This window comes from Triturus cristatus, chromosome 12 (assembly GCF_964204655.1).
Source record: "Triturus cristatus chromosome 12, aTriCri1.1, whole genome shotgun sequence".
Taxonomy (NCBI): domain Eukaryota; kingdom Metazoa; phylum Chordata; class Amphibia; order Caudata; family Salamandridae; genus Triturus; species Triturus cristatus.
This window is the reverse complement of record NC_140595.1, coordinates 507,869,100-507,883,865: the sequence shown is the minus strand read 5'-3', so window position 1 is coordinate 507,883,865 and position 14,766 is coordinate 507,869,100. Positions and strand designations below refer to the sequence as shown.

The window sequence follows — 14,766 nt, the reverse complement described above, 5'->3', positions numbered from 1 at the left end:
TAACTGGATAAATAATGATTTTCTCGGTATTCATCGACCACAAAGTACAAGACTTTAATAGGAAAACGTACTGATCTGACATATCTCCATTACCAGTCAATTTAGTTGCCTGCAAGCGTCCTGATTGCATGGCATGCCAATGGGAGCACATCATCCTTAAAAAGACATATTGCAAATAATAGGAGAAAATTAAGGAATGGTACTTGCGCGGGATATGCCCTTCCAAGTGGATGCATGCTATTTCGAAATATAGTAAAAATTATTTATTCTGAAGATGATTATACTTTATATGTAGAAAACACAGCATGTTTTGTATCATTAGAAACCCACATGCGTTAACATTGCAAAGTGGCTCAAGAGTTAAGGGGATAGTCCAGTGTCGTGGTAGTAGGGCCAAGCGCACAAGATAGGGATTGCTGATGGGCCCAATTGTGTGAAGCAGGTGAAAATATTTAGCTTCCTGCTTGTGAGACGACGAATAAGGAGATGCAGTCCCTGTATTATTGCCTTTTCTCTTACAAGACCTCTTGTCAGGCATTTTATAGACTCAAAACATGCATTGAAATGGTCAACATCTCCAAATGGAATTTCTCTGTTGGTCAGTTTCTCTCTGTCCTCCTGTCCGTAGAATCAATTCAAATGTAAAAATTACAGTTAATCCATAGGGCAGCTCTCAAGGAATTAAGTTTGTCCAGGTCCTATTGCTGTATATGTTTCAATTTTCTCACTAGATTTGTGACACAGATGAGCAAAAAGGAGGGGGGAGGTAAGCAATGCTGGCTTGACCGGAGAGACTATCATGGCAGCCATACCCAGACTGTTCCTGTTATGGCAGAATGGATGAGCATTGCATGACCCCCATCAGGGACACTATGCTACAATGGTTTTTGGGACCAGTGGTTCTGTAGCCTTTGGTGAATGGTTGCATAGGAGTCGTGCGTTCTCCCCCTCTCCTTACCTAACAAGACTCCATCGATATGGGAATACTCTTTCGCAAAGCCACCTGAGTAATTGACAATAATGAACACAATAGCCATCCGTAAGAGCAACGTGATGTTTCATGCTGTAGAATAATTTCCCTACATTTGATTCAAATGCTGATGAAAGCTGGGGCTGCCAGCAGCTGCTAAGAGACAATTTAATTCCAGCTGTGATAATTCACCGTGTCAGACATTGGCTGTTATGTGTTGATACAACAGTCCTCCAGATTTGCATTTATATCAAAAGGAACAAACGCTTTTTACGATTTCAATACAGATGGCTTTTAGCAATTGAAGCACTTAAAAACTACATACTGACAAAAGTGCCAATAAGAATCACAGGATGTGGATTGTTAACACAAAGTCCAAAATTGTAGAATATTATTCAGTACAGGATACTATCCCATGAAAACAAAATGCTGTTTGACTATATTTTTGGAAGGTTACTTGTTTTGCTTTTTCCGTGTACATTTAATTATCACGAATAATATTCCTTTCCTATTCCCACAGAAGCAGCCATGGTTTGAGGACTGTTTCAAGGTATGTTATATTTATAAATTTATTTCTCCTGTTATTTGCACATTATAAAGTGAAATAATGAAACTATATTTTTAGAACGAAATGCATATGTGCATGAAAAAGTGTGTGTGTGTGTGTGTGTGTATATATATATATATATATGGATATAGACGGATATAGATGGAGTCTTTAGGAGCCCTAAATATTTATTGAAATAATGTATCAAGTGTTAATTACAGTGGTAATGAAAACCGCTAAATACCACATAACAAGAATGAGTGTTTATCCGTATTGTTAATGTGATATGTTAGATTTCATTAAGCAGTAATGGGGTAGCAAATGAGTCACAAATTACTGTTGCATCTGTTACAAGACCACATTAGTGCCAAAAAAACAGCACAGGCAGCCACAGGTTATCTTCATCAGAAAACTAATTCTCCTCGTGCCCTATCCATTTCTTGTGAAAGCGAAATTAGGTTTTTTCAAAGGGCATAAAATCGTCTCTTTAATGGAGCACTAACAAGGAGAAATACGAGTAGACCAGAAGGCGCATCCTGCAACAGCACACACAAAGCACTGCCTTAAAAGTTACTTTCCTATTGGAAACTGCAGGCTATAGCAAGGTATGATCTCATCATTTCTGGTGGAAAACCAATAATGACAGCTGACCGGTTACAAATGCAAGCACGTGTCTTTCAGCAATTAAGTTTCCAGCTCCTCTCAAGTGGTTTTTAATTTATATCATCGTTACTAGTTTGACGATGATGATTTATAGATAATGAGATCTTTCACTGAACATATAATTTCTAAATTAACAAGCATGATGTCAATATTTGAAACAATTTAAAACAAGAGTGATGCATCGCCCCTCTTACATGTTGAATTACTTACTGTAGAGATTAGACATTTTAGCAACAATAGGGCACTGGAATATTGAGCGCTCCATTGAAGACCATAGAATGTGTCGGACCACTAATGGCTGGTGTAGTTCTTCCAATGCCACATTTCAATTTTTGCCTTTCTGCTTCGTCCTTTTTAATTTAGAACATCCTATCCTCAGTAGATGCTATGTTCTAATAGCCTTATAACCCTTCTGCCCTGGGTTCAGCACCTTTAACAGCAGGTAGCCACCACCAGCAGGTTATAAAACTTAAAAAAATGTGTTTAATTGCTAATTGGAAGCATTATTGTTACTTCTACATGAATACAGTAGGTTTGCATTAGAAAGGCAGATTGGGTCAAACTTGTCAGATCATGCTTGTTGTATATAAAGGCAGCTATTGATTTTTGGATCCCTCTTTTCCAGATACTTAAACATAAGGACAAAGGTATACATACTCTTTATATATAAAAAAAAGTAATAATTCTTCATCATGATGAAACAAACTAATAAGAGACTAAACTATGCCTCTTGGCATATTTTGTATCATGTGTAGAATTTTAATTTAGGGGCATTTGACTATGCCAGTTACCATGTTTGATCATTTGATTTTGTGGATGTTATTGACAAATGAATGCTATTTTTGTAATCCCAAATTAGTATGTCCCTTAAGTAGCTTTAAAATTGTAGTTCTCCCAATGCTGAGGTATGGGCTCTCAGCAAAAAACTCTTATTCAAAATAATTTATTGAACGGTTGGATTATCAATTATTTGTCAGTCATTTACTGCCCAGAAAAAGCTCATGTGATACTAAAGCCCATAAAGGACAATTGGGTATTGAATGGACTAGGGTTGCCATAATCCATGACCAGGGTGTAGTTTGATCTCCACCTCTACAATTGGCATCCATTATAAGTTTGTTCATACACTAGATCACAGAGGGAATATGTGTTGCCCAACATGAACCACTTTAGTGTGTACTAATACATAAGTGACCGGAAAACTCCAATTTCATACCAATAATGGATGCATAAAATGAATTGGGCATTAAACCAAGATGTATAAATTGCATTGTTCTCATTGTATCATTCAACAATAGAGTTGGTCTGCCTACTCTATTATAATATGCCCTGCAAAGCAGTGTCCACAATGATGCCTTGCAGTACTGAAATTGGCACTGAGAAATGCATTATTCTTTAGTGGTATTACCAACATACTACATACTAGGTGGTTTTGGGGGTACTGATGATAATAGCTCTGTCATCTTGGTAGCAATTTCTGCAGTGCAAATTACATCAACGTATGTAGAAATTAGCCAATATGTACTTTATTTATAACAACATTGAATGGATGCTTTCGCTTACAGTGATGTCAAAGAAGAAAGTTACAGCAATGAATAGAAAGCATTGCCGCATATAATAGAACAAACATGTTTTTTGAAATGATTCCCTCTTAGAAATATTATATAAATAATAATAATAATACTAATAAAAGAGCTTGTTAAGGTCTTGGTTACACTAGCTAATGTGTCCCCGCGCTGCGGCCAACGACGCTTACGGTGGTGCTAATAAGAAAATAGGCTGAAAATAAGTGGCTCTATATCTGGAAGAGCCATGTCTTCAATTTTTTCCAGAGAAAGTTTTCAGATTGTTCCATCTGAAGATTCTGTGGAAGAGCGTTCCACTGTTTAGCGGCAAGGTAGCGAAAGGATCGACCCCCCCCCCCCCCCACCCCCACCCCCCACCATTCTCATTCTCTTAATTACCGGGATTTGAACCTGTCCCGAGCCCCAGGATCATAAGGTTCTGGTCGGGGTGTTGGGGACAGTATGTTGTTTAGGTAGTTCAGACCTTTTCCCAGCAGGATCCATTGACTAATGCATAGGGCCTTAAAGAGTTCTTTCCTTTATCGGGAGCCAATGTAGAGTGGCTCGGGCATTTTTGGACGAGGCTCTTCTAGGGAGCATCAGGACTAGGCGGGCAGCTGCATTCTGAATGTATTGCAGTCTCTGAACGCTCTTGCCACTGGTGCCTATGTAAAGCGCATTACTTATGTCATAGCAGGAGTCCATGATTTGTTTGGTTAGTTAATCTTAATTTGCTCCAGTTATGCAAAATCTGAAGGTAAACTGAGTTCTCAGACCAGCATCTGTGTTTTTATGATTAATATGCAGAAAAAAACTGCAGACATTTAGAAGCTTTTTTGTCTACCTTAATTGCTGTTAAAAGGGCATATGCAAAATTAGCTTTAACTACTTTGCCAGCTTTGTTTAGAAGTCACTGTGAAGTGCAGGTATAATCGAATTCCCCTGGAGTGACAGTTTGTACAAATCAAATTACTCTGTCCCTTGTGTGTTAGTACTGTCATTTAGCATCAATACGTCCCCTGTCCCAAATTTGCAGGAGGTCTGCTTTGCTGTCTTTTCTACTCTCTCTCTGCTTTTCACTTGCAGTTACCAAACTGTTGAGTTTTGGGGTTTCATAGAGGCTGAAATGGGATTATGGGAATGTCACTTAAAATTTAGGAAGTTGTTTTTCTGCTTGGCTAGTTCGAACCGCAGTTGTTAATTGTCTAATTTGACCCATGCTCAGGCAAAAAGAGTGACATTGGTCCACTTCTTTCAGAACATAACACATGTAGTATTGTAAGAAAATGCTGCCAGTTGTAATATAGCAGCACTCACCATAGTCCTAACACGTTTGTGGATGTTTGCTGTCATGTTTGTTGAACAATACCGACCAATGTATACATTATCAAACTTACTGCAAAATCACATCTTAATACTGATCTCATGACGTGGGCATTTTGAATGAGGGTCTTGAAATGCATCATGAACAGAGCTTTTTCAGTGAAAAGAAAGTTGGATGCTGACCAAGTCAATAATTTATGAAGTATACAGCACAAAACGTAATCGATAAAATGCCTGAATTAATCTCAGTCAGTTAGTTATTCTGAACAGGAAAAATAGAAACACATAAATATACTGGAAGCTTATATTGTGTGTAAATGGAATAGAATTTAGTGCAATGTAATCGCAAGAACTTACATAGTTTGTACTGCTATACTATCTTTTTGGTTAATGAGAACGACCCGTCCATTTATCTTCCTACTGTTATTTCATAGCTGTTTCTTAAAAAGTTATAGACACATTGCATAGTATTCATTCTTCAAGTAAAAATCTCCACTACTCTAAAATGAAATGTTGAAGGCAATGTCTGAAGGCAATCCGAAAAAGAAACATTATATGCACATCTTCATATTGGGAAGAGTCTCATCTGCCCCATAAACTTGTCTGCTCCTAAAGTTGTACCAGAATAACATTTGCTCATAGGAATGTTCCAAAGGATATAATGAGAGACCCACCTGGTAAATCTTTTTCACATTGGTATGTGTCCGGCTCTACTGATCTTATCCCCAATTACGGGAGTTAAAGTATTATGTTTAGCTTGCACAGGAAAATGTGCAATACAAACTTGGGTCATGTATCTTTCGTGCTTTTATTGTTCACAGCATTACACAAAATATTACGCAGAGCAGTATGATTTGCTTTCCTTGCTTCACTTCCACCCTTTACATAAAGGAAGAAAACATCAGATACAAGGATAAACCCCCCTAAAGGCCTGATCTTAAAAATTCACTCCCTCAATCAAGTTGCTGGAAAACCCCGAGCCTACAGATGACAACAGATTTCTGTTGCTTTCCACACAAGTTAAAGTCTCTAGACTTTAATCAGTTCACAAGAAAACCATAAAAGCGTACATATAAAAAATCATAAAATGTAATATCGATCTACAGTACAGTAGAGGAAATTGTGCAAATAATTTAGCAATTCGGTCGTTATAAAATGTCCTAGTGCATAGATGAAATGGTTAAAAACAATCCTTCCAAATGTAATACATTTTCCTCCTTCCTTGCGTTAGAGGAGAAGGTACTTCACTTGCAACATTATCTATTCCTGGGTGCTCACCTAGCTTAAAACAATTTTATTCCTACCTGGAACTCTTTGGGCTAACTAATCAGTCATACAATGTAAACAAGTAATTTATCGTACAGACCAATACAGTGCCCAAATATGTTAGAATTTACAACATTAAAAATAAATTAAAACAATGGTTGCTAATTCATGTATCCTTAAAATGAGCAAGCATCAAATATATCATCCTTATTTCTGGACTATTCTCCTGCTCTTGACAACTGAAGAGATATATCCATATACTATTATGCATACTTGATCAATCTGGAGCATTGTAAGTATGGCAGAGCCTCTGTGCATTTCTTCATGTTTAAGGTTCTCAGAAGAGATAATAGCATCAGAGTTCTCTGTTCTCTATAGTGCTCATAGAAAAAAAAACATATGTGGTTGTGATTGGGACGTAATTGAATTACATGGGCAGGGAACCAAGTCTTTTTCAGCAAACACGTATGATGTGTAAGACCCCAGAAAAAAAGCAAGGCCCAATCTAAATCTTGACAGAGATTATCTCTGATGATGTTGGACCTTTAGCAGATATGGCTCAATATGCGGCGTTGTACATAGTGGAAGGTAAGCCGCCACCATCCTCTTCTTTAAATTGCCCTCCCAACTCATTTCCTCTAGTCGATTTTAACTATTCTCTTTTGGCCAAAGGTCTGATTCCAGTGTCTATAGACCTTGGCTTAAGAATCCAGTCAGATCCATCGATGGTATTGAGGTCATTTACCGACATGAGCCACTTGATCTTAAGTGCCCATGCTAAATTTACTCTGTCAGTAATGGCCATTTTTGTCAAAACTGCTTCAGATCTGAACCAGATTGACAACCACAATTGTACAGGTGCCATCCTTACTGTATCTCCCAGAGGGTGCAATCTTCATGGACTATGATCGCAAGTATAATAGGAGGGAGTGACATAAGTCTACACAAAAATGTGTTTTCACTACTCTGCCTGGGTGAACGGTCAGTATGCCCCCATAGCCCAGACACATAGGTAGCAAATGATATGAGTCTGGCTTTCTAAATAGTACTTGCTGCATCGAAGGGTATAGACCCAAACTTCAAAGCAGGTTTACACCGGGACGCAATTGCCTGTTCAAATTGCATAGCCCTTACTCCCTTTAGGTTCCTCCAGGTGTTTGGTATCAGATGGTACCCCTAGATAAGAAAATGTAAGGACTCATTTCGGGGTTCTTCCGCTGATATAAAAGGGGGTTAGTCTGCTTATTAACAGACACCATTGCATATGATTTGGTTTTATTCATAGAAAGACCCAGAACTGACAAAGATCACAAAGCTATTTCAAGGTTTCTGGAGACCCCTCCCTGTCTGAGCCATAGGGATGCAGTCATCTGCGTACATAAGTAAAGGTAGCTGTTGTATCCCCATTCTGGGCAGGTCAGCTGCAGCTTCAATCAAATGGTTCTCAATACCATTAATGTAATAACTAAAAAAAGGAAGGGTGTCAGCACACAACCTTGTCCAACACCTTCCTTAATCTTAATGTATGGGGTGCATACCCCATTTGGTCCATACCTAATCCTCCCTTCTATGTTGGTATGCATCTGGGCATGTAGGTGAACAATTTTTGGGATTTTCAGTCTTATTTAGTAACCTACACCGTAGCTTCCCTCTTATAACATTGTCGAATGCCACACTTAAATTTATGAACGCCCAAAATAGGTCAACCCTCTTTGGCAACTACATACTTGCTTGTTATTATTAGATGTAAATTCAAGCACTGATCTCCCATCCCTAAACCCTGCTGAAACCCATACTGGCTGGTGTTAATATGCCCTTTTCATTTGCCCAGGTTTCTAGTTGGTCTAACAGCACTCTATCAAATATCTTAGCTGTGGCACCAATGAGACATATTGGCCAGTAACCATGCACATCACTTCTATCTCCCTTTTTAAAGATGGGCACAGTTGTTCCCATGACCAGGAGTTAGGAGGGGCTACATTAATCTCGCTCCTTAGTACATTTACCAGGATTGGGGCCAAAAACGTCCGATTGTCTTTGAAAAGATCAACTGAGACTGCACATTTTATGGGAGACAAAGAAACATTGGTGCGCTCACTGCTTGATTTGCAGAGTGTTGACCCACTGTGCAAATGCTGTTTTGTCAATGTGGGTTTCATACACGGCATAATAAGTGTGTTGCAGCTTTTCAGTTTTTCAGCTGTTGTAAATCTACGTTTTCTGTAGACATTTGAATGTGAAAATATAAGTAAAACCTATTGCTTCTTTACACTGAATGTACTTACTTGTTTACATCCCCCTAGACATTCCACACTCCAAGCCTTGGAGATGAAGAGTTTGAGATTCCACCCATAACTCCACCTCCTGACTCAGACCCTACACTTGCGCTAACAGATATGCTGCTGCCTTTGCAAGGTCTCGGTGATCAATTACCTACACATGGAAATGAGTTTACACCCCAATTTCCACCACAAAGCTTGGATCTGCCATCAATTACAATATCTCGAAATCTGTTGGAGCAAGAAGGAGTAATACATAATAATGGTTTGCCAATGGTAGGCATATATTACATTTCTAATGACCATGATAATACTTTATTTGAAGAATTACAAGTTCAGATGACATCTTTATGTTGTGCTGTCTTGCAATGTATTCATTTTTGCAAATCTGTAAGAGTTTAACTTTGGTTATGCAAATTATTATTTGTGCTTGCGAAATTTTTGAATTTCTCATGATGTGAAATTTTCAAAATGTGTGAATTTTCCATTAGGTGCCATCCCATGCCATTGTCTTACTTATTGGAGTCTGGTTTGATCAGACAAGGTCTCTATGGGCTGTTCAAACCAGTCTCCTGCCATCAACTCAAGTCAGTGTTTTTTTTCCCCCCTCAAAGCATGACTTTGAATGAAATACCAAGCCACATATCCAGCCATTCGCATAACATCCCATCGTTTTTCCAAACTTATCACAAACCAAATCATACAATTTTGCATACCCCTAGCCAACATCCATTATAAACTCATTGATGGAAAACCCCTGTTTTAAGTTGAGTGTATTTTAATTGAAATTATGTGTGATATGGCCTTTTAAAGATTTTGTACATCAAATTAATCTGATTTCTATATTTAAAGTGTAACCTAGAATCTGACAGTAAAGTAATTTTGGAATTAAGTTAATCTCATTGGAGTTCAGATGGTGTGTTGGCTCTCCAGAAGCGAGACAGGGTGAGCTTGACCTTGCTTAGTCTGCCTCACAAGGTTCTTAACAAGTGTTTACTCTTCTGTTCATAAAGACCTAGAGATTATACGTCAACAAATGACATACATGGACAGATTGTCCATACCAAATCTTGATACAGTCATTTAAAAGCTAGTGGATGGTGGTTGCAAAAAAATGATATGCTCTTCAATAGTGACTGTTAAGATGTAGAATGTTTAGTGTGTTAATTTACCATAAGCTGCTCTGCCCATTCCAGAAATTAGATGTCAAATTGGGCTTCAGCTATCTATAAACATTGTGCATGAACCAAAAAATGCCAACCTTTTATGCAACCAAATGGATTGTCCATTGCTTATTTAAAACCATACATGTGTTCACATGTGATCTATTTAATTAGCATTGCGTTTTCTATTAAGTCAAGCAAAGTATGATATCAAAGACTTTGAATTGGTGTATGCAAATATGTCCACAATAACATTTTTAAATCCGAATGCATTTTATTCACATCGTATCGACTTAATTAGACATAGTTAAAAAATGTGAGCAGTGGAAAGGATACAATTCAACCAATCAAAAGTATGGTAAAGAGGTTGTTCTCCAGGGGGAGGAACAAACACAAGAGGAGGAAACTAAGCTATTGAATCAAAAGCAATGAGAGCGACATTAAAGCCATCCAATGGTAGTCATTGGAGGGGCTCTAAGCCCACTGTGAAGTTTGGGTATGACCCACATGAAGCTTTTGCCTATAGACAGGTAAAAGCTATTTGGCACGAGAAAACTGAAAGGTTTCTAAATAAGAGAAACTATTTTTCCTGCCACACCAGTCTGCAATTCACCTGTTGCAACAACTAGATGCAAGGAATGATCTTCGCATAGTAAATCATGCTCTAGCTACATTTCTTCTCTTCAGTATGCTCAAGGATCTACATTCCCTAGAAGTGAAAGAAGGTGCATTGATAAAGTGAAATACAAATTAGATGGCATAAAAAGGAATTTGGCAGCTTAGGTCGTGAGGGTGATATCCTGAGAGACCCAGGTACAACAACATGGGAAAACCCTTTTTTATCCGGAGACTTTCAAAAAGCTGTTTAGTAGCCTCAGTGACTCACCTGGGACAAAACGGGGAACATATGGAGAATGTGAATTACTACATTTACAAAATGTTGGGACATCACCAATCAATGAGGCTAAAGGTAAAACATGATTGTTGCTTCATATTCTGCAAATGATTGTTCAGTGGGGTAAATCTGAAATGCTTTTTTAGTCGTTTGAAGGGCACTCAGAATTGCTACTATGGACTGCTGACTGAAGACCCTAGGGACAAACACAATTTTTGCAGAATTGTGGAGCCCGTCTTAACACATGGATGTAACTCAAGTTGCATCAGGAAAATAAGACTTGTCACTCCATGACCATACGACCCTGATTTTCCTGGATCTTAGATTTACAACACAAAGGAGAAGCACACTGTTATTAACTGTATTGCTATGAACAATAAAGCTTCACTCTTGTTTCCTGCACTACTATGTATGGGTTACCTTTGAAGGTAAGACCCAATCTCAGTTCACCTGTTAATTCCTTCCCCCAGGAATTATTAACAGAGTTGTCATCCAAGCACACGTCCTGTGCTGTGTTGCTTAATAAATATATTTGTTAAAAAAAAATACGAAACTAATTGGCTGGTCCACTGTTGCCCAGTATCATATAAGTAATTTTCCAGAATCTTAAATCTTATTAAGCTGACCATTTCGGACAACACACTTACTGCCTCAGAGTGTTTAATTGCTCATTTGTCAGTGGCCGTGTCCTGACTCTGGAAGGGCTGACAATTAAAATGTGGATAGAATCTTTGGCAGACTGAAGAGCAGCTGATATGTGGGTTGTCAGCACTAGACCGAATGGGTTGGCATGCATGCCCTGGAAGATAATTGAGGCAGTTATAGGTGAACTAGAGATGGGGGGGGGTGGGGGTCATACAGGGCTGTGAGAGAAATGGTTTTGGAAGGCAGACGGTTGAAAGTTTGAGGTGGTGGGTGAGGAAGATGGCAGGAACAAAAAAAAATGGATATCAAAGACAATATGAAAGATAAGAAAATGATGTTGGTTGGTACAGTAGGTAAGGTTGGAGCAGAAATGGGCCTGGGAAAATCACTGTAGAATACAGGGAGCTGCCAGAGGACTTCGCTTATCAAATGATTTTGGCTCTGAAAAGAGCAGTCAAGCAAAATAGAAAATACTTCAAAATGCAGGCATAACATTGACAACAACAGCATCCTGGACATCATAAAGATGGCCATCACAGTGACACCAGAGCTTGCAATTGTCTAACTCTTTTGATAAAATAAACAAATGAAGCTGAAACCATGTCATAAAAAAAGGACTTAATGGTTAGTAAGGATTTGATTTCTGTGGGAGGGCAGGCTTGATAAACAGGCGAGGAGGCTGTATATATTTGCCCAAAGAAAGTGTTTTATTGGGTTTCTGTGACAATAGAGTTCTGGATGATGTTGAAGCTTCTGGTTTCCCTCCTGAGAGTCCTTCTTCTTCCTCGTACGATGGATCTTCAGGGTTCGAGTTGGACGTGTCAGGGGGTTCTTCAGCAGTGTCGCGCCAGTCTTCCCGGAGGCTCATAGGAGGGAAAAAGAGGGGGTTGTCAGTTTGGTATTTGTTGGTAGGTCGCACTTTCTTAACACCGTCACCACACCACCGAGTGTTGTTCGGGATCAGTTGTAGGACCCTGAAGGGACATAGGATTGTGAAGGGAAATAGGGTCGTGAAGGGAAATCGGATCGTGAAGGAAAATAGGGCAATTTAAACGTAGTCCGGCTAAGCATTGAGAGTACTTATTTTAGCAGTATAGAAGAGTTAGGTTTGTCTACGGGATGAGGTAGCGAGGTCCGATATGTTATCGACGCAGAGACCGTATCGGTTTCAACTAGGCAATCACAGTATATACGGTAACTCAGCCTTCCCCGTTCTCCACCCGACCTCCCCGTCAGTTCTCTACCTCCTGCCTCCCGCTGCCTCCCTCAATCCCTCAGCTCAGACCCCGGTGACGGTTTCACTCACCGACCCCCGCCGTAACTCTCCAGAGTTACGGCCGCTCCTCAGCGTCCTCCGGAGGGCACCACCGGTCCTCTAACTCCGCGTCGTCTCTGCCTTCTTCCTGCTTGTCCTCCTCGGGGTCCGCTCTTTCCGCTGTCCTTTCTCCGACTTCGTCTTCTCCGTGCTGTTCGTTCCGGGTTCCTTCCTCTCTCTCACGTTTGGTCCTCGACAACGACGTTCCTTCTCCTCCGCCTTTCATTGGTGTTTGGTTTGTACTTCCGGGTTTCACCCCACCCTCTTCCGGGTCTTCGACTCCCGTCTGTGGACAAACCAGAGAGGAGTATGGATATCGTAGTTTAGGGTAGTCCCTCCTTTTCTTTAGGGGGACGTTGTGTGGGAGGTTACGACCAGAGCGCTTCCACGGCGTCATACTCTTGAGGTCGTCCCGCAATCCCTCACAATTTCTTTTTGTCTTTTGGTTGACAAGGGCTTCTCAGTAGGTTTATACAGTCCAACAAAGTGTCCTGAAGAATTTCTCGTCTATTCTTGATTTTGTATTTAGCTTTAATGTTTATTTGCACAATACTTCTCTTTCTGGTTATAACTTAAGCTTATAATTAAGGGTGAATGTAGTGAATAGAAGTCTTAAATCTTTCTGATTTTCTACTAACACAGTGTATATGGTGTATATATAAATGATTCACATATAACTAAAATAACCCTTGTCTCTCTGACAACTCCGAGGCTCTACTTTGCTCCCATCAAACCCCCCTCGCAAAAGCGAAACAAGCATTGGCATTGCCAATAGGTCTCGCTTTTGGGACCTTAGAAGTGTTTAGCCATTCAACAGTTGCATAACTAAACACTTATAAGGTGCCAAAAGCGAGACCTATTGGCTATGCCAATGCTTGTTTTAACTGCTGCAATCTATTGAAGCCTCACAGAGAACATCAAAGCGGCCGCGAAAGTGAAAGTAATCGCGGTAAAGCGCGATGCGCGCGCCCGCGCACATGCACTGTAGCTCTAGGCTGGCCTGGTAGCACTTTTTGGAGCCCTCACAAAATGTCTCGCCAGACCAGTGCATGGGCTGGGTCAGGCGAGACCTAATAACCCCTGTGCTCCTACTCTGCCCTCCTACTCTGCCTTATCTCCTGTCACCACAAACCTAAAAATATACATGGTGGCAAACTCTACAGCATCTCGGAAAGTACCTCAATCCCATCAAAAATACCTGCTGTTTTATTACCCTTTTCAATGTCTATCCTGACTCTTGTCCCACCAACCTTAACAAAATAGCTGTTGTCCTGTCAGCTACACAATGTCCCTCATGGCTTTCTTATCCAATATAAATACAATTGGTTCAATATTGGAGGACAAGGACAGATGTGAAGGGTAGAGGAGTGCCTCCATCTGACCAAGGAGGTAAAGTTAAATGCCTCGGTCATTGGGTCCTACTTTTCTGTTTTTTAGTGAGGGGGGACATATCACATATCATACATTCACAGAGTAAGTGTCTAGTATTCAGGTGGGAGTCCTACTACATTGTTCTGAGGTACCAGTGTATCACTAGGAGGTGATACATGAGATGATGTTGCTAAATATCAAGTCATTTGGTATCCATAGGTGACCATTGATTGCCTGTAAGTGTGACACTAAACTTTTCCATCAGCTTGGCATCCTAGCAGAAATGTAGTGGTATATGGCTTGATACTCCTCTAGAGCGTTTTTTATTTTAATATTACACTCCTGCCCTGAAAGCAGGTAAGTGACACTATGCCAAAGGTATAACTTTAAGGAAGTTGCTCGGAAAAATGAGCTTGATAATTGAGTTATGAGAGCAATTACTGAAAAGGTTTCAAGTCTGCAACATCATTGTTTTCTGTTGAATTGTATAAGATAGGTTAATTCGTAGGTTTGTGAATTCATGCCAGAATCCTAAACTTGATGCTCCCTCGTTTATTTCTTGACAGTCTGCCACGTTCTGAAAATTGGAAGCCATCTTATCAGAGCCCGATTTAACACATTCCCAAAGTCCATAATTGCATTTTGCAAGGTTCATGAGATGGCTTTCTTTGTCTGTCTGTTAGAAAGGTATTGCGTTATCTTTTGAATTTTTGGCTGCAATTTGTCTACGTTCAGTCCTTCTGAAATATGTTGAGAAAGTAAAC

At 39.8% G+C, this 14,766-nt stretch overlaps 1 protein-coding gene across 1 annotated transcript in view; it reads left to right on the top strand.

Annotated features, from left to right (window-relative positions):
* The window catches only part of TOX3 (TOX high mobility group box family member 3), a 167,613-nt gene that overhangs the window by 107,719 nt on the left and 45,128 nt on the right, over positions 1–14,766 (top strand). Inside the window, exons 3-4 of the mRNA XM_085637654.1 lie at positions 1,491–1,520; positions 8,638–8,889. Of these exons, the coding sequence (XP_085493780.1) occupies positions 1,491–1,520; positions 8,638–8,889 (282 nt within the window). The remainder of the gene's footprint in view (positions 1–1,490; positions 1,521–8,637; positions 8,890–14,766) is intronic.